The sequence below is a fragment of the Argiope bruennichi genome, chromosome 4 (genome assembly GCF_947563725.1).
Source record: "Argiope bruennichi chromosome 4, qqArgBrue1.1, whole genome shotgun sequence".
In the NCBI taxonomy this organism is placed as follows: domain Eukaryota; kingdom Metazoa; phylum Arthropoda; class Arachnida; order Araneae; family Araneidae; genus Argiope; species Argiope bruennichi.
The window spans coordinates 89,542,286-89,564,134 of record NC_079154.1 but is presented as its reverse complement, the minus strand read 5'-3'; the positions used below and the strand labels follow the sequence as shown (position 1 = coordinate 89,564,134).

Genomic DNA, 21,849 nt, shown 5'->3' with positions numbered 1-21,849 from the left:
AAAAATATAGCTGTTTACGAAAAAAAAGCCAATATCAATCATTGTCGTATTATTTGTGTTATCCATCACCTTTGCATCAGGATGGAAATTCTGTTATCTTTTCTTCTCTTTTGTTTCTTCGCCAGCTGCTCGCGTGTCAGCTGTTAAATCCAGCAAACAGCTAGGTTATATGTAAACAAATATAAAGTTGTATAACTCTAAATCATTTGCTGCGTTTAAAAGAATTTTCATCCATAAATATAGAGCGAGATTATATAACATTCAATAATTTTGTGAATACCACGAAATGCTGAATATCGTATCAAAAATTTTGCATAATATGTAACAATATTCAAAAGGTGTTGGAATTTTTAAACGCTTTTCCTTCAAAAAATCTATTTGTGTTAGCTTAATACTTAATTTCGATTCAGATGAGTTTTGAAAAATGAATCCCCAGCATAATTTTTTTTTTCTGAAATCATCTCCATTATTGTGAAATCAATATTGTGCAACAGAGTTTTTTCAAAATTTTACAATATTATACAAAACAGTGTTCTATTTTTGTTACTTAAATCATGATTTCTTATTCCATATTTGAAATAAAACTGGAAGAATTCTAATGCTGATAAATATCAAACAGTCCATCTAAAGCATTTCTATTAAATAAATACAATAAATAGTTAATTATCATTTCCAAAAAAAATTGAAAGTGATCTTTTATAGTTTTATGGATAGAAAGAAATTCAAACATGACTTTACGTTCGGTATCAGAAACTTATTTAATTGCAGTATAACATGCTCCATATTAATAATGCTGCAAATATTAAAATTCTACATATTCTTAGAAATATCTTAATCCAGCAGAAACTTTCTCGAAGCGTGTTGAGAAGTGCAATGGAGGAAAGGAATTATAAGCCACAGATAATTCTCATACCAATATTAATATCTTTGTTAATTAATTTGGCCTCTAATTCTACTGGATTTAATATCCTTAAGCCAAGGATTACTCGAGTAAAAATTTCGAATTTTCAATATTCTGTAAATATTGAAAATTCGAATTTCTGAAGACAATGAACATCTTTGGTTTACAAATCGTTTCCCAGCTTTAAATTTAAATTCATAGATTTCCGTATTATTTATTTTGTTACAAATGTAAAACTTTATATTGGGTAGAAATTGGTAGGCTGGCATCCTTGTCTACGAATAGCGCGTCTTTCCCATGATCTGGACGTCCCGGGTTTGAGTCCTGATTCGGACATGGTTGTTCTTAATTCTGTTTTCTATCTGTAATATATATAGCACAGATCCTCCCCTTTAAAGAAGGGATTGTGCAAGCGAGTGTGTGAATGTCATCTTCATATGAGCTAGAAGTCAGATTTCTGCTCTCGGGTGCTCAAGAAGGGGCCTTTACCTTCAGAAGCTACTGCATAAACTTGGCTTAAATCGCTGACTGTGTCAGCGGGCTTGTATAAGAGCCTAAGTAAGAACAACAGAATTCAGCAGCAAAAAGTATTAAAATTTCTTATTAGCCCATGTTCTCATTAGCATCAGTAGTTAAAACAAACAGAAATAAAATTCAATAATAGAAAGCCAATTTCTCTTTTTAAAAGATATGAAATATAAATTGGGCTTTGACCACAATGAGATAATTGGAAATTATTGAAATTTCTATAGTTAAGTGACAAGTATGAAGCAATGATACGATAATTTTTATTAGATGCTATAAAGTTTCAACTTCGATTTTGTGGATTAAAGTTCAAATAAAAAAATATAAGAATTTAAAAATCAGGCATATAACCAGTTACTATGGTCAATATAAATAAATTAAATTTTTAGATGAGCTACATATCGACACAAAAAAATATGGGTTGTAATAAAGCACAAATTAAATAGAAAATATTTGTGTTAAGAAGATAGTAGTGTTTTTTCTAAAAAAAAAAAAAAAAAAAAAAAAATGGTTTGAGAAACAGGATGTTATTTGCAGGAAGCAATAAGAAATTCCAATTTTTCTTAACCTTTTCGAGAATCATGTGAAGTATGTTTACTTCCAAATTCATTAAGCTTTCATATTAAGTCATGTAGGTAGGAAAAGTTCAGCCAAATTTTTCAATAAGACAGAAAATTAAATGTCTCAATTCTTTACCTCACACAAATTGGTGTGCCTTAATTTGTTAATTAATTATGAATTAACCAAATCAATTAATTAATAAAATTGCATGTATCTAATAGTCTAAATTAATACATTTTCTTAAGCCAATCTCAATCCTAAAAGTATTTTAATATGCCATGATTAGAAAACAAATGGCATTTTTTAAGGTTAAAGCGTTATTAATTTCTATAGTAAATTCGTGAATGAAAGTTATTTTTTAAAATTACTTCCTTCATGAAACTTATATTTTAACATTCTTGTCTAATATTGACTTTTGGTGGATGATATTTCTAAATACAGATTTAATCGAAACATGGACGAAATAGACCTATTGATCCAATTTAATTTGTCTGATTCACTTGATGAAATTGTATTGTATTTACTGAAGTCTATTTTAGGACAAGCATCATTAATATTTTCCTTACTCAGAACCTGAAATCAATCCATTGTCTTAGTCTTTAATCCTACATCATATCTAAATAAGAATGCGCATCGTCTTTGTCTTTATTTCTGCGTCATATCCAAATTAGAAAGTGCATTGTTTTAGTCTTTCTGTTTACGTCATATCCAAATAAGAATGCGCATCGTCTTAGTCTTTATTTCTACCTCATTTCCAAATAAGTATGTGCATCGTCTTAGTCTTTATTTCTACATCATATCCAAATAAGAATGTGCATCGTCTTTGTCTTTGTTTCTACGTCATATCCAAATAAGAATGTGCATCGTCTTAATCTTTATTTCTACCTCATTTCCAAATAAGTATTTGCATCGTCTTTGTCTTTATTTCCACTCCATATCCAAATAAGAATGTGTTCCCTGTTGTGATCGATTTCGTGTGAGCTAATTCAATATATGCTGTGCATCTAAGATGGGGCCCTTGATTCATCGTTTTCTTCACTGACACTTTACACATAGCCTGTTTGGCTCTAAAAGAACATAATAATAATAATAAAAAAACATTATATGCATTTCAGGAAGATTTTCAAGCAGCTTTCAGATGGAAGATTCAGAAAAGTTAAGGAGAAAACAAATAAAAAAAATGTTCATTTAAATTGAGTGCGTGTTATAAATATCGGGACTTAAAATTCGTGATATTTACTTCATATCAAAAATCATTTTTGTGCAATTATGTTCTTTTCATAAAAAAAATCTAGGTTTGCTATTAAAATGCAACAGTTTTAAATAAACTTCTACTTATTTGATGTTTTGTTAATCTGGAACTCTTCTGGTCTCATATCTGCTGAGAGTCTATTGAAAAAAAAATGATAAGAAATGGAGGAAGCAAATAAGTAAAAATTAAATAAATTCCTATTATTTCTAATCGATATTCATCCATGTTAATTTGCCATTGAGAAAGGTTCTCAGCTTTTGCATATTAATACCAGAATTTAAAAGTTGCGCAAACTTATATGGTATCTCTCGTCTTACAGTTAACTGTACGTTAACTTTGAAATATATAATCTTAAAATGTTCGCTAGCATCGCTTTTCCTTAATCTCTTACCAAGTGGCACTAAGATTCGCCTACAAATTGCGGAGATATATAAAAGATTCTAAATACAAAAAATGGCAGTTTTAGTACACGCCATCTAGTTATGATTAAAATTATTTGAATTTCATAATGGACATGCACAGTTAAATCGTAAGGAACAAAAAGAATTTAAAAAAATATTAAACCAAAAGCCTGAACAATTTTCGCATATGCTATTGTTTCCTTTAGCTTTATTTTATTGTTAATAATTGCGTTTAATTATGAAATAACGATAGCGTGTACACAAAAAAAATGTATTCAATATCATTGCAACAACGCGAGTAATCCTAAATGCAATAAATAATAGTTTTAATAGTGTTGTTTAAAAATGTATCTAAAATGCTTCTTAAAAGTTTATTATAAAGTATGAAATAAAATATTAAAAATTAAAGGTGTATTATAAAGTAGAGAAAAATAATGAATAAAAAAACATATAACTGAACATAACTCTAAAGTACTGTTAAAATTAACCTTGAAAATTTAGAACTCTTGAGATAGTAAATAAGTCATTGAGATTAAACGCAACATTTTTAATAATTTCCAATTTAAAAAAAAGACTATTTGTCAAATTTAGTAGTTTTAGATTTAACGTCCAACCCAGCTTTAAATGATTTATTTCATCATGCATGTTGAAGTTTATGGATAGCATGTCAGTATATAAACATTATCATCTGAAAATTAAACACTTTTGTTTATTTAAACCTTCAGTTAACTGCCTCTTTAACATTTTTCAGTGAGATATTTTGCAATCGATTGTAAAATCGTATTCTGATATGCAAGAAGATTGAAATTTACCACGCCTATGTATTTTTATATGCAATGTGATAGTTAATTCAGAGTTTAAATATCATCTAATCATAAGTTAAATTTAATTTTGATTTTGAATAAAGAGTGTTAGGAGAAATAAAAAAAAATCTATGAAATAAAAAGTAAAAACAAAGAGAGACAAAAAAAAATCAACTACTTAACTAAAATAAAAGAAGTGCATTTTTACCTTTTGAAAATCAAATCGTATTTTGGGGAATTTTCATTAGCAGTTTGGAGGTTTTTCAATACACTTCCAGAAACCTTTTGAAATTTTTTTATCCACTGCGGTAATGAACATTTCTCTCTTTTATTCCTTGCGGTTAATGAAAAAAATATTTAATTTGATTTTATCCCTGTCATTGTTTATGCTATTTAATCTGACAAATCATATATTTATAAAAATCAATCACTTTCTAGTCAACTGAAGCATAACTTAAATGAGAAATATTTTTTTCATTTCTTATTTCTGTTTCATGCTTTATTTAATATAATTCAGTGCAATTTTATAATATGTGAAAATATTAATTAAAAATGCTTAATGTGCAGTTTTACTCTGTGTTTTATTTTCTTTTATTTATACATTTTTCGAAATAGTTTAAAATATTCTTAAGCATGAAAAAAATTCAAATAAATTATAATGTTTAATATAAATTCTTATTAAAGAGTTTATTATTATTTTTGTAGTTTGTAGATGTCATTATAATATCAAGTTAAGCCGGAATATATTTTCTTTGAATTAATGATATGTATACTTGATATTTATCTTACAAATGCCATCTAATTTTTATTAATGTAACTAAAAATATTAGCATTTAATGAATTTATAGCATCAATTTATATTATAAATAGACATAGTAAAAATGCCTGGTATTTTTAATGTAATATTTGAATAAAGATTGATGAAAATGGAAACGTAATCACCCAATCTACTAATAAACCAGACTTTATCTTTTAAATAACGAAAAGAAATATAATGATAGTATCCTCATTAAATTTGTGAAGGAGGTGGCATGTTAATAGAAGAGAAAAAATTAATTTTGAATAATAAATGAAATAAATGCATATAAAATGCAGTACAATTTTGCGAATTCAATAAACAATGAGATAAAATATTTTTTTTTTTTTTTATAATTCTAAATTTAAAAGTCATTCTTTAAAATCTAATAACAATGAAATGTTTCCATTGTTTCATGTAATTCCATTCTTAAATTAATATAAAATTATAATTTATTTCGTATTTTTATGCCCTTTTAGAGTTTTCTTTTTTTAATATTTAGTGACATAAAACATTAAAAAAAGCACTGTCTGAAAATAAAATTTTATCTAATTATTAATTCACAAAAGAGTAGCAATTTATTTGTGCAAAATTTATAATTGAAACATTTATTTTAAAGAATTGATATCGAAATATGAAATGCGTCTATATTTTTTGTAATACTTAAATGTCAATAATTAAAAAAAAATAAGTCTTAATATACAATGTATTCATATTCATTTTAATGAATTTGTAAACAGGAGTTTTTGTTAAGATAAATATTTCTTTGTTGAAAATGTTTCATGCAGACGAAATGGATTTCTTATTATTTCAACCATTTCAAATCAAATCAAAATATAATTTAAAATATTTATTATTTAAAACACAAAACAGATAAAAAAAATTCAATAATTATTTTTTTAACTTTTTAGAACGTTAGAAAATGTTTTAGTTTACCAGGCATCATTATCATTTTCTTATTAATATTAAAATAATAGTTGGCGTTGAAAAGTAACTAACTAACAAAATTATATTCTGAATTTAATCTTATTCCTTATAATGTCATTTAATAAAATGGCGCTTAAAAAATAATGTATTAAGATGTTGTTTTGTTATAAATTTGGAAATTTTAAACTAGTATTTTCATGAAATAGAAAAATTTTGAAAGATTGAAAGATATTCTTCTAATTGGAGATTTGCGATGTTAATTGAAGTCATTTAATGAGGATTTGTAATTTTATTCAAAAACAAATTTGAAGAAAAAAAAAGAATATTGTAATCAAAAATTAAGGAGCGGAATATATTCTCCTCGTCTTTCTAATATAAAAATAAGGCCACTCTTAATTCAAATTATGATGGTTGATGTAATACTGAAAAAATTAAAAACTCTGGATGCTAGTGCTATTCATTTTCATCATATTTCTACGGAAGAGTCAGTTTCCACATTAATTTAAGTTACAGAATATTTTTAAAATCAAATACTTATTATTATCTGTAATAATTTGAGTATATAAGCAAATAACTCCAAGCAATTCAAAAATCTTATCAATGGTAAATTTTTAAATGATCGAAACATTTGAAGTAATCGTGAGAAAACACAAAGGGATAGAGAAGAAGAAGCATTTAAGTGGAAAATTCTTGGATTTCAAAACAACAACAGTGTGTAATTATTATAGCACCCTAATTTATCCACAGATAGGTTATATTTATCAGCAGAGAGATCTAAAATATCCCTGGCCATCATTCAGGAACAATAAATATTTGAGAAACTTAATTAGTTTCTATTAAATGGAATTAAAAATCCTATAAGATTGAATTTTTCATTATATTTCTTTAATTCAGTCTTTATAAGAAAAAAGGGTAAACTTAAACTATCAAAATAATACAAACCACTCTAAAGGGAAAAAAAATCCCGTAGATTTCTTCAATAACAGAAAATATTACATTCTTATTTATTTCGTCACATATTGTAGAAGATTCTTTGCTTTCTTTTCAACATGGTAATGTCCTTTACCTGATAATGCTTAGTTACATGGACAAAACAGTAAATTTACTTAAATCCTTCAATTATAATAAGCTGTGGTCCATTTTAGAGAAGGCGATATTAGAGAGTATTAAACAGAATTATTTTATTTCATTGCATCATTTTTAGTAAATTGGGCCATTATATTAAATTAGTGAATCTTTTTATATGCTACTGATGACGTAAATGCATAAATTTATTATGAATGCTTCGCATTTTTATAACATTGCATGGGAAATTTTTCCTTTTATAAGTTTAATTCGTTTCTTTAAATATATCATACATGCATGTAGATTAATTGTATCAATTATTACAGAATTATATTTTAAGTACATGAATATTCTAATATCTTATTTTAGTTAAATGCGATGATTTAAGTTTTTTTCCCTTCCATATTTGGAAATCTGAGCAATTCATAACATTTTGTTCTTATTTATTACCCTATTTATTTAAATAGGGACAAATCAGTTTAGTAATTATAGAGCAACTAAACAAGGAAACGAGAGGCTATGTTTTTAAGCCATATAATCCTTCAGAAAGATGGAACTGAATTATTAAACACCTATTTAGCAAATATTCTTTAAAGATAAATCCTTGAAAATTAAGTCTTCAGAATTTCCATTTTTAACCAGAGCACTTAAGCAGGCTTCTCTTCTCTAGGAAATAACAGAATTGTCCTTGGATCCCTTGAGTTCTTAACTTGGCTTTGCTATCCTTTTCTAATGAGGAAACAGAGTTTTATTCAAATGTTTTCGTCTCTGGAGAGGAGCTTACAGGCATTTCACGCATGGTTTTATTCTTTGATTATCCACGCTAGAGACTACAAGTGGATTTATATTAAATCGTTGCTGCTTCATTTGCATTTTTCTGTCATTTAATTGCTATAGGATGCTATATTTAATGCCAACTTAATTAGATTAAATGATTGATTCGCGAACATATTAATAAATCTTAGTTAATCAGGGAATCTGGACGTGGAATCCTTTTGAAATTCTCTTAACAAACCCCTCTCTCTCAATCTCGATAAGCTCTAGTTAACCTATTTATGCGAGTCGACTTTCCCAAGACTATATCTCGAGTTTGTTCACAGTCAACTAAATCATACTCTCAAAAGGGATCAGAAATGAAAATTTTCTTGTGAAATATCAGAAACTGATAACAACTCAATCTAACGCTAATCCAATTTAACGTCGTTTGTATGACTCTATTTCCAAAGCTTTTGGAATGAAATAAATTAAGAATAAACTACTGTTGATGGAAAAATTAGCATTTGCTATTTAAAGCTCTTCGTAATAAAAAGTGAGAAAACAATATACTATGAAATAAAGTACATGCTTAAAGAATTATGCCAATAAAAAAAATATTAAAAAAATTAAATTTGAAGAATTTTTTAATGCGCCTTCAAAGTAAAAAAAAAAATAATAATAAATTTTGGATCCAAATATTCTAACAGGGTTTTTCCACCCCACCATGACCAAATCACAGGGACAGCACTGGCGGGAGGTATGTTTGCCTTAAGGGTCATTGTCAGCTACGCTACAAACTTTTCTGTCTCTGATTTTCTCTGGGCTAATCAGGGCGGATACGAGAATCAATCACCTTGCCAGAACCTTCGTATCCTCATATTTGAAATGATCTCTCATAAATATTCAGATCAATATAAAAAAAATAGTCTATTATTTGATTCATATTTCATATGTCATATGATTTAATTAATTTAATTTGAAACAATGTAAATTGAAATTATCTATTTATAATTAAGATTCTTAATGGTAAATCGAATAAATTGTAATATAATATCAATAATGATAGAAATATAGAGTTATTAATGAATAATTTACTTATTGTGAACCAATTTTAATTAATAAATTAATTTTGTGATTAAATGATTATTTATTTAAATGATATAAATGATTATTTTCCATTTTGCGGCAATTTTAAAATATAAATTAATAAATGATGATCAAATGCATATTCAGTTAATAGTTAATTTACATACTTTATTCCATTATTAAACATAGATATTAATTTATTTAAACTATATGTTGTATCTATTCAATTCATTAGTTTAACTTCAATTAAAGCGATAAAAAAAAACAAGAAACACACAAGTTCTGTATTATAATAATTGATTTAAATATATCTGAATAACATATTTGCATTTAATTCAGAATTCGTTATTTCATTTGGTATCAAAAGAGCAAATTCCATATAATGAATTAAAATCAATAAGTTTACAACTTAAAAAGTATATAGAAGAGCACTTAGATAAAAATGATGCAGTAATTCTCATTTCATGTATTCTAAAAATAAATATAATCCTTTGTAAAGACACTATATTTGAATAAATAATTTATTTAAATCCAAAGATCTGAAAATTAAAAGTTTTTTTTTTTTTTTTACTTTTAGTTGATGGATCTGTAATAGACTTTTTCAAATGAGGGAAAAACTATAAATATATCATTTCGCTTTTTACAACTGTTTTCCAGACAAAACAAATAAAAAAAAATCATTCAAAATAGAACAAATTAATATTAAAGTTCTGTATTGTTTTGTTTTTTTTTACTAAGAAGGCTGCACGATTTATCTTAAAGGTATAACAAATCTTTTTTTGCTTATTAGTTAGTTTAATAATTAAATATTTTTTTTGAATGGAAATACAAAATTAAAAAATGTCACTTGCATTAATTAATTTCATAAAGATTTCTCTTTCTTCAAATGATGACAAAATAATATATATCTTAAAAAATCAAACTAACCACATACCTTATATCCCTGATATCCAGTTAAGAATTCCAGGTAGATACAGACATATTTTCATCTGCGAAAGAAGATAAAAGTTAAAACTAAGTATTCATTTAAAAAAAATATTTAAAAAAAAATTTTAAAAAATTATGAACTGTACAAAACAGTATTTACTTATATGTCGTTTTTGGTATGCGATTACAAACTTCAATATCTTAAAAAATTGTGTTTCATTTATAAGCAGTAGCACTGCGTGCTAGAAGATTATATTACTTCTATGGTAATATGCGTTAGAATCTCAGAAGATGTTGCATTCAACATGAAAGAAAATTTTTATTCTTGGATTTGATTCAAATAGTTGTCTCTTTTTAAAAACGGTTATTACTATTGTAACGTCCCACGTTTCACACACCTGATAATGGCCATTTCCGGCCAGATGTATCAATACTTGTCAATCCCCCCCCACACACACACATTGTTAAGTGCCTCCTAACTGCCAGATGGGGGATCCTCTTCCCCAGTAGGGTAATTGAGTCTGGTCATTAGTTGTGTCCATCTAAAGAACCGCACGTGCGTTTTTCATCGTTTCAGGGAAATAAATCGTATCTTCAAGGGAGAAGAGCGTCAAACCATTCCGATGTTAAACTTTATTTTTTCATTGTGAAGGGATCATTATCATCATGTGTTAAACGGCGTTCCTATGACCTGCTGCCTTCACAGATGTGGTCATAAAACTGCCACCCTTCTCTTCGTGGTGCCACCACTGCCTGTCCTGCTGTTCCAACGATCCGTCGTCTGAAGAAAACAGCTTCCCGTTCTCACATCATTTCCAGAGCTCTCTACCGGAGGTTGATATTAATTTTGGAAGTAATTTTAAATAAAAGTGAATGAAATGCTTGAGTCAGATAATGACCAAGAAAATACTTGTTCTGCAGCAGCTTATGTGCTCTTAAGTGGCGACAACTTGAGAAAAAAGACGGACAAGAGCAAAAGACGTTGGTAGATGACTTCGTTGAATAAAAGTCGAAAAAGGTAATCATAAATTTGATTGTAATAAATTATTTATAAAATTTAAATGAATAAATCACTTAAACTAGCTGCATTTAATCTAACTTCGATATATTTATTTACAGATACAGCGCGACTGATATGCTGAGTGATTTAAAGCAAGAACCCTCTGGCAAATTTGAAAATTTTTACCAAATGTCGGCGTTTGATTTTGAATCTGTGTTGGAAAAAATCGGAAAATTTATTGCGAAGAAAAGTACCAACATGAGAGAGACTATTCTGATTCAAGAAATGCTTGTGACAGTTATGCCAGCCTGTCCTATTTATTTAAATTTTCAAAATAGACTATATCTAGATGCATAGATGTTGTGTGTAAGGCTATCATACAAGAGCTGAAAGAAGAAATGAAGGTAAGAGGCACTAACTTACTTTAAAAAATTTTGTTTATGTAAAAGCAAAAGTTAAATGGTAATTTAAGAAATAAATTAAGAATTTATTATCATAAATATAATGAAATGCTATATTACTGAAAGGTATAAATACTTTTTTTTAAAAGCATGGCATTAAAAGAATCATAAGCATTGATGATGTTTAAATTAGTTTTATTCACTGTTCACATAAATACTGTGCTCACACAAAACCCACAATTATATATGCATATATTTCTTTTAACTTCATTGGCATTTTTATTCACCATTCGCATTTCAAACGCTTTTGTACATACTTGAACAAGAAATAGAGATAGTTTATGTCTTATCAGAATAGGAAATAGATATTTAGTTGGTAAGTGCGTTTCAATAGATATAATCTCTTTAAAAAATATTTTAAACTGTAATTTTTTTTAATAAAATATGACTTAAGAAATTATTTGTATAAAAATATTTCAATTTTTTTTATATGTAATTAAAATATGTTGTAGTATTTAATGAATTCATATAACTTTGGTAATACTATTGTTATTGTATCACCCACTTGGATTTTAATACTTTTACTTACACATTATATATTAATATAATATGTATTATACATTAATATAAATTTTACTTATATATCATATATTATCATTATGCTTTTAAAAATTAATCTAAAAATACATTTCCTTCCAATAAATTTCATGCATAATTTTCTCATATCTAGTATTAACTCAAAATAGTACCAAAAGATTGCTTTAAAATTTTATAAATACTTTCTTTACTGTACTAAAATACTTATACTGTAGAAATATATATGAAGTTTGATATTATTAATACACTGGTGGACAAAATTAAGAGATGGAAAGCATTTTCGCACATTTCTCTAAAAATACCGCACAAAACCTGGACAGTTGATTGCCATGTATGGTCACTGTAGCGCTATTGGCCCTGAGATAAGTTTACGTATTCTTGTGGGCGTTGCTAAGCCAGCAGGAGGTATAAATGACCGCATCGAGCTGTTCATCTCATTCCACTCTTCAACACAGTTGCAGATTTTAGTGCATTTTTGAATAATCGTGTTGTTATTTGCTGGTTTTTAGGTGAAATGAGTGAACATCATCGTTTAGACGACGGTATGAGGTGGAGAATCGTGGGTATACTTGAGGCAGGACAGTCCCAAGTTCAGGTTGCTAGGGAATTGGATATAACGCCAAGCGTCATTTCCAATTTGTGGAGTCGATTTAAAACTAGTGGGACAGTATGCAGACGACTAGGACAAGGTCTCCAGAGGGCTACAACGGCCAATGAAGACCGGTATTTGTTCGTTTCAGCTAAACGCCAGAGGACGGCTACAGCCACTCAATCTTCTAGGAACCTCGCTGCTGCTACAGGAACATCAATTTCGAGTAAGACAGTTTCCAGAAGACTCCATGAAAGAGGGCTGTATACTGTATGCCAGGAAGCCCGCTATTTGCATCCCACTCACTCCTTTTCACAAAAGAGCGCGTGCAGAATGGTGCAGACAACATCAGAATTGGACACAACTTCAATGGGCTAATGTTCTCTTCACCGATGAGTCCAAATTAAGTCTACAACCTGATTCTGGACGGTTATTGATATGGAGGGAACCTGGAACCCGATACCATCTCAGAAACATTATGCTGGTGGAGGACTCATGGTTTGGGCAGGGATCATGCAAGATACCCGCACACCGCTCCATGTGTTTGACAATGGCTCCGTGAATGCCCAGAGGTACAGGCAGGAGGTCCTAAAGCCCTATGTGCGTCTTTTCAAGGGCGCTGTTGGCCCTGAGTTCATTTTTATGGACCACAATGTGAGACCACATAGGGCTCTCATGGTTGATGAGTATTTGGAAAGCGAGGACATTCAATGAATGGATTGGCCAGCCAAATCCCCTGACCTGAATCCTATTGAACATGCTTGTGATGCTCTTGGGAGAGCTAATTGCGATGCGCCAATCTCCCCCCAGAACCATTCTAGAGTTAAAAATTGCTCTGGTGGAAGAATGGGAGGGTCTTCCACAACCCCTCCTTAACTCCCTTATTAACAGCATGCATACTCGTTGTGCATGCTGTCGGTCTGTCAGGGGTGACCATACACAATACTAGAGGCAACACACACTGTACAAGCCTCACTTTTATTGTCATCTTTTATCCTTAAGTTCAGACTACATTGGATTTATTGGCAATAGGTCTTGCCAGTGAATGGCACTTTCATTTTTGTTTTGCATACTTTATTATCATGGTATAAGCTATATCCATATGAAATTTCATTTATTTATATTCAGCACTTTTTGAGATATTTGGGAAAATATCTTCCATCTCTTAATTTTGTCCACCAGTGTATATTAATAAATATAATGATTACTATTTTTAAGATTTTGTTTAATTCTACTACATTTTTTTCTTATCTAAAATGTCTGGTTTTTATTAACATACATTTGATTTGAATACATTTGATCTCTAAGATATTTGAAAGTTCTGAAAATGTTCACCAAAAACGTCGTGTATTAAGAAATCTTAGATATTAATGATAATATATATATATATATATATATATATATATAAATCAATTTTTGTAAACATTTCATAAATTGAAATTCAGAAAAAAAATTTATAATATTTTCTGTATGAAGCATTTTTTTTTTAAAAAACACAGAAGCAAATTTTTTAAATAATTTATTTTATTTTTTCTATTAAAACTGAAATTTTGATTTTCATTTTATGATGCACTAGTCTGCGCCGGTAAAAAGTTAGTAACAGAAAATATTTTTGGCTGTTGCTGATGCTTCTTCTTTTTCTTCAAATTAAACATCAAGTTATTTATTTCGTGAATTGCTGTTTCTCTTGTCTCAGAATCTAAAGCTCTGAGTTGACAGCACAGCAACTCACAAAATAATAATAAAAAAAAAAATAAAAAAAAATAAAAAAAAAAAAAAACCTTTAATCTTTGATGGGTTTTGGCTTTGAAGCAACTTCCTTCAAAAAGTGAAAATGTGCTGGGATGAGCTGGGAATTGATGAGTGTGGCTAGATGGTGTTTCCTCAACAATATCCTCTTCAGAAATGTTTTCTAGTCTCTGAAAATAAAGCGCAATTTTTAGCCTTATTGAAATCATGTTGTTTATTACATTTAAAATAACTTTATATTTGTGTTGTATATGTAAAATATTTTTTTTCAGTTGCCAAAAAATGAAGATGAGTGGTTGTGCATATAGCATAGCAATATTAAAATCAGTGGAACTTTCCAAACTGTTTGGGAGCGATTGACGAAAAACACGTTGTAACACAGTGCCCAAATAACACATCTACAGAGTTTTTTTTTTTTAACTATAAATGGACTTTCATCTTTGTACTACTGCCTCTAGTAGATGCACGATATTGTTTTACGTTTTTGGATGTCAAGGGCGGATATGTGATGGAGGAGTTTTCAATAATTCAACTTTGTTATCGAAATTGAAAAAAAAAAGACAACTGAAACTTCCGCATGATAGACAATTGCAGCCATTAGATAAAAAATTGCCGTATGTCTTCCTCGGAGATTCAGCATTCGCCTTAAGTCGTCACATGATGATACCATATCCTGGTAATTTTGAAAAAGGTTGCACACAGAGAATTTTCAATTACAGGTTATCTCGTGCAGGCCGTGTAGTTGAAAATGTTTTCGGCAAAATGGCATCAGTTCTTCGCATTTTTAGAAAACCGATGGCCTTACAAGCGGACAAAGTAAGCAATGTCACTCTAGCGTGTGTCCTTTTGCATAATTTTATGCGAAAAAGCCCATCATCTTATTCTCCGCCAGGTACATTTGATACCGAAGCAGATGGGGAAGTTGTTCCCTGATCTTGGAGCAATGACCAAAGCGGAATGGCTTCCTTCATGCCCTTAAAGAAAGCACCTAGAAAATCGGGAGAAGTAGCCAAAGCTACTCGCAACTACTTTGCTGAGTATTTCTCAAAAAGTGGAAAATTATCTTGGCAAGATAAATATTGTTGAAGCTTAAATATTGTTTTTTTTTTTTTTGCTTTCTATTTGGTATTTATCAATTTAAATTTAATTGTGAATATATATTGTTGACATTTTAGTTAGATAGTTCTTATTCTTAATTGATATTTTGTATTAAATTGCACTTGTTTCTATTTTTTATTATTTATATATATAAGATATAATTCAGATATTTCGTAATAAATATGTCATAAATTGCAATTTTAATATTTAAAATATTTCAAGTTATCTAAAACATTAATAAAAATCTTTATTTACCTAAATATTCATAATTACTGCAATTTTCATAAGAAATTTGCGTTTAAATTACAAATTCTTTTCTTAGTATGTATACTGTTGCAACATCTTTGAATAATTACTTGAAAATTTTATACTAATAGTGAAGGAAAATGTCATATTTTCTGTTATATTAATTTAGCTGTCACAAATTTTTTTCTGTAATCTTAATCGTTCTACTCATTACATAGGTTCATGTAAATAATAACTACTTTCTATCCTTAATTTAAATTTAAAATTTCTTAGTTGATATAATTATTAATTATCTTTATAATTAAATTAAAATTAATAAACAAATATTAAATATGAGTAACTTCAAATATTAAGAAAAAATGAAATAAGTTAATAAGAAAAGACAATGAATTTCTTACCTCAGATGTTTTGGTACTCTTTGGACTCCTTGGCGGATATGAAGAAACGCATTGATTGCATTTTTTGGTACGCAAACCATTCCGGCTATAAATTTCGTCAGTTGCAGAAGCTGTTTTAACTCTCTCTCTCACTTTCATCGCCAGCTTCCTGAAAGTGGACATTAAATGTTCTTTCTTTTATTTTTAATAAATTTAAAGAGCATTCAAGGCTCATACTGCTCTGAATTCGTCTCCAAGCATCATATACCTGGGCCCGATCTTTGTGACATTGATGTTGTCGATTCCATAATATCGATTCTGGTTCATATAGATCCAAAAATTCAATTACAATTTCATTGCTCCACTCCATTGCTATGGAGAAACCGATGGACACAACTGCTTCGCAGGGGTGTTCAAAATAAACTGACTCTCAAAACTAATTGACCCTCAGTTTCTTTGACCCCCAGCCCCCGAAGCCCAAATAGATTTTCTGGCTCTTTGATGTTTGTCCATTTTACCGATATTTTGCGGGAAGCTCTCCTACGTCTACAGGCGTACCACTGGCGACAAGAGAGTGTGGTCCTCCAGTGGGTTGGATGTCAGATTTATGACCAAATGCGTGAGGTGGCAGGTCGTTGGAACGCCGCTTTAGGTAAGGGTCAGCTACGAGGATGGATCATTGAAGGACATTCCCACGATCGAAGGGAGACCATTGTGGAAGGACTGCTGAACAGCCATTGGGTGACAGGGAGCTCAAGTGCACCAATGTGTAAATGAGAGGCGGAGACTTGACAGAAAATAAAATTCGAGATAATTTTGAGGAGAAGGAGAACAGTGAAAGTGGTTTTGAGAAGAAGTCAGAGAAGCTTCGTGTGATCCTGTCTTCTGAGTTAAGATCAACCCGATGAAGATCGGTGGATTCCTACCTGGAGTTGCCGGATGAGCTAATAGTGGGTTAATTTTTCTCGCTATGTTACTTCTCCGAATTCATCGAGGAACTCTTCATGATTAACTTTCAACTGTTGTGTAAATTTTATCAATCAGATTAACCTAGATGAGAACGAGTTGTTCTTGTGTACATATAAGGCTGTAAATAAAGGAATTGTCTGTAATGCTACTTTCGTATTTAATCAGTCAGGATCAAGTCATTGCAATACTTAAGGATAATAATTAATTGAAAAAAATTTCAAGTTTTTCCGAAAATTCTTTCAAAAGTCAACAATAAGAGAAGCCATTTGAAATTTATATAATAAATCAATCTCACTAATATCATTAATTTAACTAAATAATATACATGGCTTACTCATAAAAATAACTTTATGTCTAAAAAAAATATATTGTATTAATTCCATAAATTTTATAAAAATAATTTTTGTAACTGTAGCAATATATTTATTATTGTAATTTCAGTATTACTTATTTGAAAGTTAAGAATACATTTAAAAAGGAATTAAGAAAGCTATATGAAGAGTTTAATTTATATACAATTAAATTTAGATTAATTCTCGTATTTAAATATTATTGTCACCTAAAATATTTTAATTTTTATTAAGACATTGATAACATTGGAAGAAAATAATGGCTATGGTTTTAGAAATGAATATATGATCTATTGCAATGCACGGTCAAAAAATTATCCGTTTTAGAAGAACTTTTAAATAAATGAACACAACATAAGTATAAGTAGCTCCTGTTTTAATGCACGTATAACATGTAGAATCATGCATATCATTCAGAAGATTTTGTTTTATTATTATTCAAAATAAATATAAAAAATGCAATGAAATTACCGAATCAAATATTTATAAAAACTATAGATTTATATTTTATCATGAAACTTCAGCAAACAGTTATATGTCTATTATATGTGCAATATTACTTCTGACAAACATTAAATAGTTCTAAGAAAATTCAAGTTATTTCACGAAATAAATTTAATGAAATCTCTATATCAAGTAAATTGCCGATTTTGAAATAAAAATTTTAAAACCGGAGATACATATTACTAAGGCGTATGAAGCAATAAAATAACAAATTCTAAAATTTCTGGCAAAAGAATCCCGATGGAAATTTTTGAGACGTAACTAATAATAAAGACGTAATAATGAGATTCAGATATATACAAAACTTATAAGACAGAATAGAAGAAAACTGTTTATGTTCAGAAATATCAGCTGGAACTTCAAAGGCTGTCAGTGGATAAATTAAATCTTACTTTAAAATAGCAGCGAGGAATGCAGTTATCTCCCGTCAAATTTAAAATATTGGATTTGAGTTTCACAAAGAATTTTAAATGAACGTTATTTTTAAGGAAAATACCCTGAAAAGTAAACGAATTATAAATAAAAACTTATTGGAATTTTTTGAGAAAGAGCTGTTTAAAAGATAATCATATACCTTCAGAAAGATTAAAAAAAAAAAAAAAATCACATTTCCGAAAGATTTGCCTAAATTCTAAGGAGATATTTTGATATCCTTTATCCATTATATATATATAGTGCAGTGATGCATTTTTCGAAATATTGATTTGAAAAGAAATCTAAAATAAAGTTGGAATAGAAATTAATTTGTTTAAAAATCATGCAGCATTCAAACTCAATAAAAATTTCTTGAGAATGAAGAAGTCGGCTGTTATATTTTATCGAATATGTAAATTATTTATTCGGAAATAATTATGAGCTCATAATCATTATTGCTCATTAGTAATTAATAATTATTGCTCGCATTTAAATAAAAAGCTTAAAATGAAATGAAAATGCATGTTAGGCATTTTGCCAAAAATGAATACAGATATTTCTTTGAGATAATATCTATGTAGTCAAAAAATAATTATTCAAAATCAACAATTAAAATTAAAATAATATAGTAAAAAACAATAAAAATCAAAATAAGTAACAATAAAAACAGTAAAATAACTAAAATTCTCAAAACTGCAAAATAAAAACATTGATTTTTGGAATTTTGAATACCAATTCAGAGTCTTCTCTGATGTACCACATCTAAAATTAAAGCGAGTTTGCTAAATTAGGTATGTGTCGACTTACAAAGAAATTTTGTTGGCAAAAAAAAAAAAAAAAAAAAAAGAAATTCTGAATTTTTTATGAAATTTTACTCTAGATCTTTCGAAATCAGTTTTAGTGTGATTAGCATTCTTTATGTACTATTTTCTCTACAAACAAGAAAAATTTATACATTTAATTTATTGATGTATGACATTGCATAATGCAACAAGATTTACAAGATAATGTGCAAATAATCAAAAAACTGTTCTATAAAATTCTAATTAGAATTATTTTCAAATTACATAATGCTATATTATACATTGGCAATATATTATAAATACAGCTTCATAGAGTTTTATAGAAATAGCAACATAGTGTAAAAACGAAAAATTAAAATTCCATTGAACATATTTTACATCTACATTACTTGAAGTTATAAATGAAGAAAAAAAATTGAAGATGAAGGAGATGAAGATTTAAGAAGAACATTTCAAAAATTCTAATGTGACTGTCTGGTTTTGATGAAATTTTCGTCTCTCTCATTTTATACATATTTGCGATCATCATAGAAAATATGGGATAATAAAAAACAGGAAGAAAATTGCTATAAATAAATATTATTCTTTTGCATACTTTGCTTCAGGCCAAGAAACTGAACATTCATATTTCAATATCACTCAAATTTAATTCTTTGGGTCCGAATTTTGCTTGACTAAAATTTTACGTGGCATGTGAAAATGGTTCTTTTTACAATAAGCCATGTAAAAGTTATGAATCATTTATTCATTATCAATGATTATTCCTTTATTCATTATTAATTTATTTATTAAATGTTATGATTCATTTATTTATTATCAATTAAGTATTATCAATGAACGTAGAAAGGGTGTTCAGATGAAAAGGTATGAGACGACACTGTGAGTATGAATGAAGACTTTATTCAAAGTATACACCATAGGCCTTAGCACAACGATCACATTGATTAACGAGCCGAAGGATTCCTTGTTCCCATAATTCTGTGGCCTTGACGATACCCAGTCTTTCACAGCGTCCCTGAGTTTGCCATCCAAGGTCCAATACTTGTTGGATTCTACGAGTACAGAAGAACCATTAAATCCGATGTGTACTGTGAAACACTCAGAAGACTACGCAGATCCGTCAATAACAAATGACGGGGACAACTCACGGAGGGGGATGGGTAAGCTCCATGATAATGCACATCCACATGTCTCCAGGATCACACACGTGGAACTGCCCAAATTTAAAAGGAAGCAACTCGACCATCCACTCTATAGCGCGGACATGTCGCCCTGCGATTTTCATGTGTTTGGTCCCCTGAAAAAACATCTGAAAGTGAAGCACTTCAACTTGGACGGCGAACTCCTTGAGGCTGTGAAGGCCTGGGTCTCGTCATGGCCGCATGAATTCTGGGAACAAGGAATCCTTCGCCTCATTAATCAATGGGATCGTTGTGCTGAGGTCTATGGTGTATACTTTGAATAAAGTCTTCATTTTCATTCTTAGTGTCGTTTCGTACCTTTTCATTTGAACACCCCTTGAATATCTCCATTTGGGTAGATAGACATAAATCTTCATCATCGTGATTTATCTTAATGTTGTGTTTGCATTTAAAATTTAAAACTGTGTTTATATTGGTTATTTACAACTAATAATCTATTACAGTATAGTCACTCATTTAAATAGAACTAAATTTTAATTTTTTTTGTATTTGTAATTCGGTTTCAATTTTGGAATGTTGTTGAGAAACGAGCTTGAAAAGAGCAAGCGGAAGAGGAAACTTTCGTTTCGAGATCATATGACTTACATAAATTTGACCCGCTACTAAGATTTTATCCACCTGCGTTCCATTATTATGAGTACTTTCATTAACGACGACGCACAGACTGATATCGATGACAATCTTTGGCCACAAACTAACTGTGATCCCCTTATAAAAACCAATATTTCGATATCAAGTCCAAGTGGTCCCATTTTGGTAATTCAATCTTTGGCGAATTCTATGAAGTTTTCTTGCTATTTTTGCTCTTCTTTGAAATAAAAAATTAAAGAAAATAATTTTCGATAAAATATTTCTTCAAGCCTTCTTAAGTGACATATTATCACATGATTTACTAATGTATTATTTTGAATGTTTAAGCTAAGTTGTCTGATTTAGAAATGGTATTCATGCAGAACAATAGATCTTATTTTAAAATTAAATTATTTATTTAGTTCGATATTTAAAGAAAAATTATAAAACTAATTCCACTATGCTAATATTATATATTAAGTTTAATAATTTATATAATGGGGTAACGGTGATCTCTCCGATGGAAATGAAATTGTAGACCTTGAGCATGGACCTGAATGTCACAAGTATTACTTTTATTTTTAGTGACTTGCATATCAGAGTAGTGTACTTCGTGAAACATTAAACAAATCCGGTAATTGTATAAAATTAACCACATGCCATTAATGAAGAAATGTTAAGAAAGAGCCTAATAACGTGTGATAATTGCGTATTTCCCTTTTTGACGATTAATCGCCAGTATACGGCTGATGCACATGTTCTAGAAAACTTATATATAATTTTTAGATGCTTTTATTTGGAACGAATGAAACAATCCCAAATCACATACCAAATTTCATTCACTTAAATCGTAGCGTTTCCGAGTTATATCTTTTACGTATTTAAACAGACCAACATACCTTTCACGAATTTGGATCCAAATTTAATATATATCTTAGATGTTAATCATGTGTTTTATTTGTATTGTTCTTTTCCTTTAA

The 21,849-nt window shown here is 29.0% G+C and overlaps 1 protein-coding gene across 1 annotated transcript; it reads left to right on the top strand.

The window, feature by feature from the left end:
* The first annotated feature begins 14,762 nt into the window (after window positions 1-14,762).
* LOC129966363 (uncharacterized) lies at window positions 14,763-15,269 on the top strand. Its single transcript, XM_056080786.1, has one exon. It carries the CDS (start codon window positions 14,763-14,765, stop codon window positions 15,267-15,269), a length of 507 nt encoding a protein of 168 aa, XP_055936761.1.
* The last annotated feature ends 6,580 nt before the right edge of the window (window positions 15,270-21,849 follow it).

Coding starts and splice junctions, on each gene's coding strand:
- LOC129966363 (XM_056080786.1), top strand. CDS start 14,763: ATGGACTTTCATCTTTGTACTACTGCCTCTAGTAGATGCACGATATTG.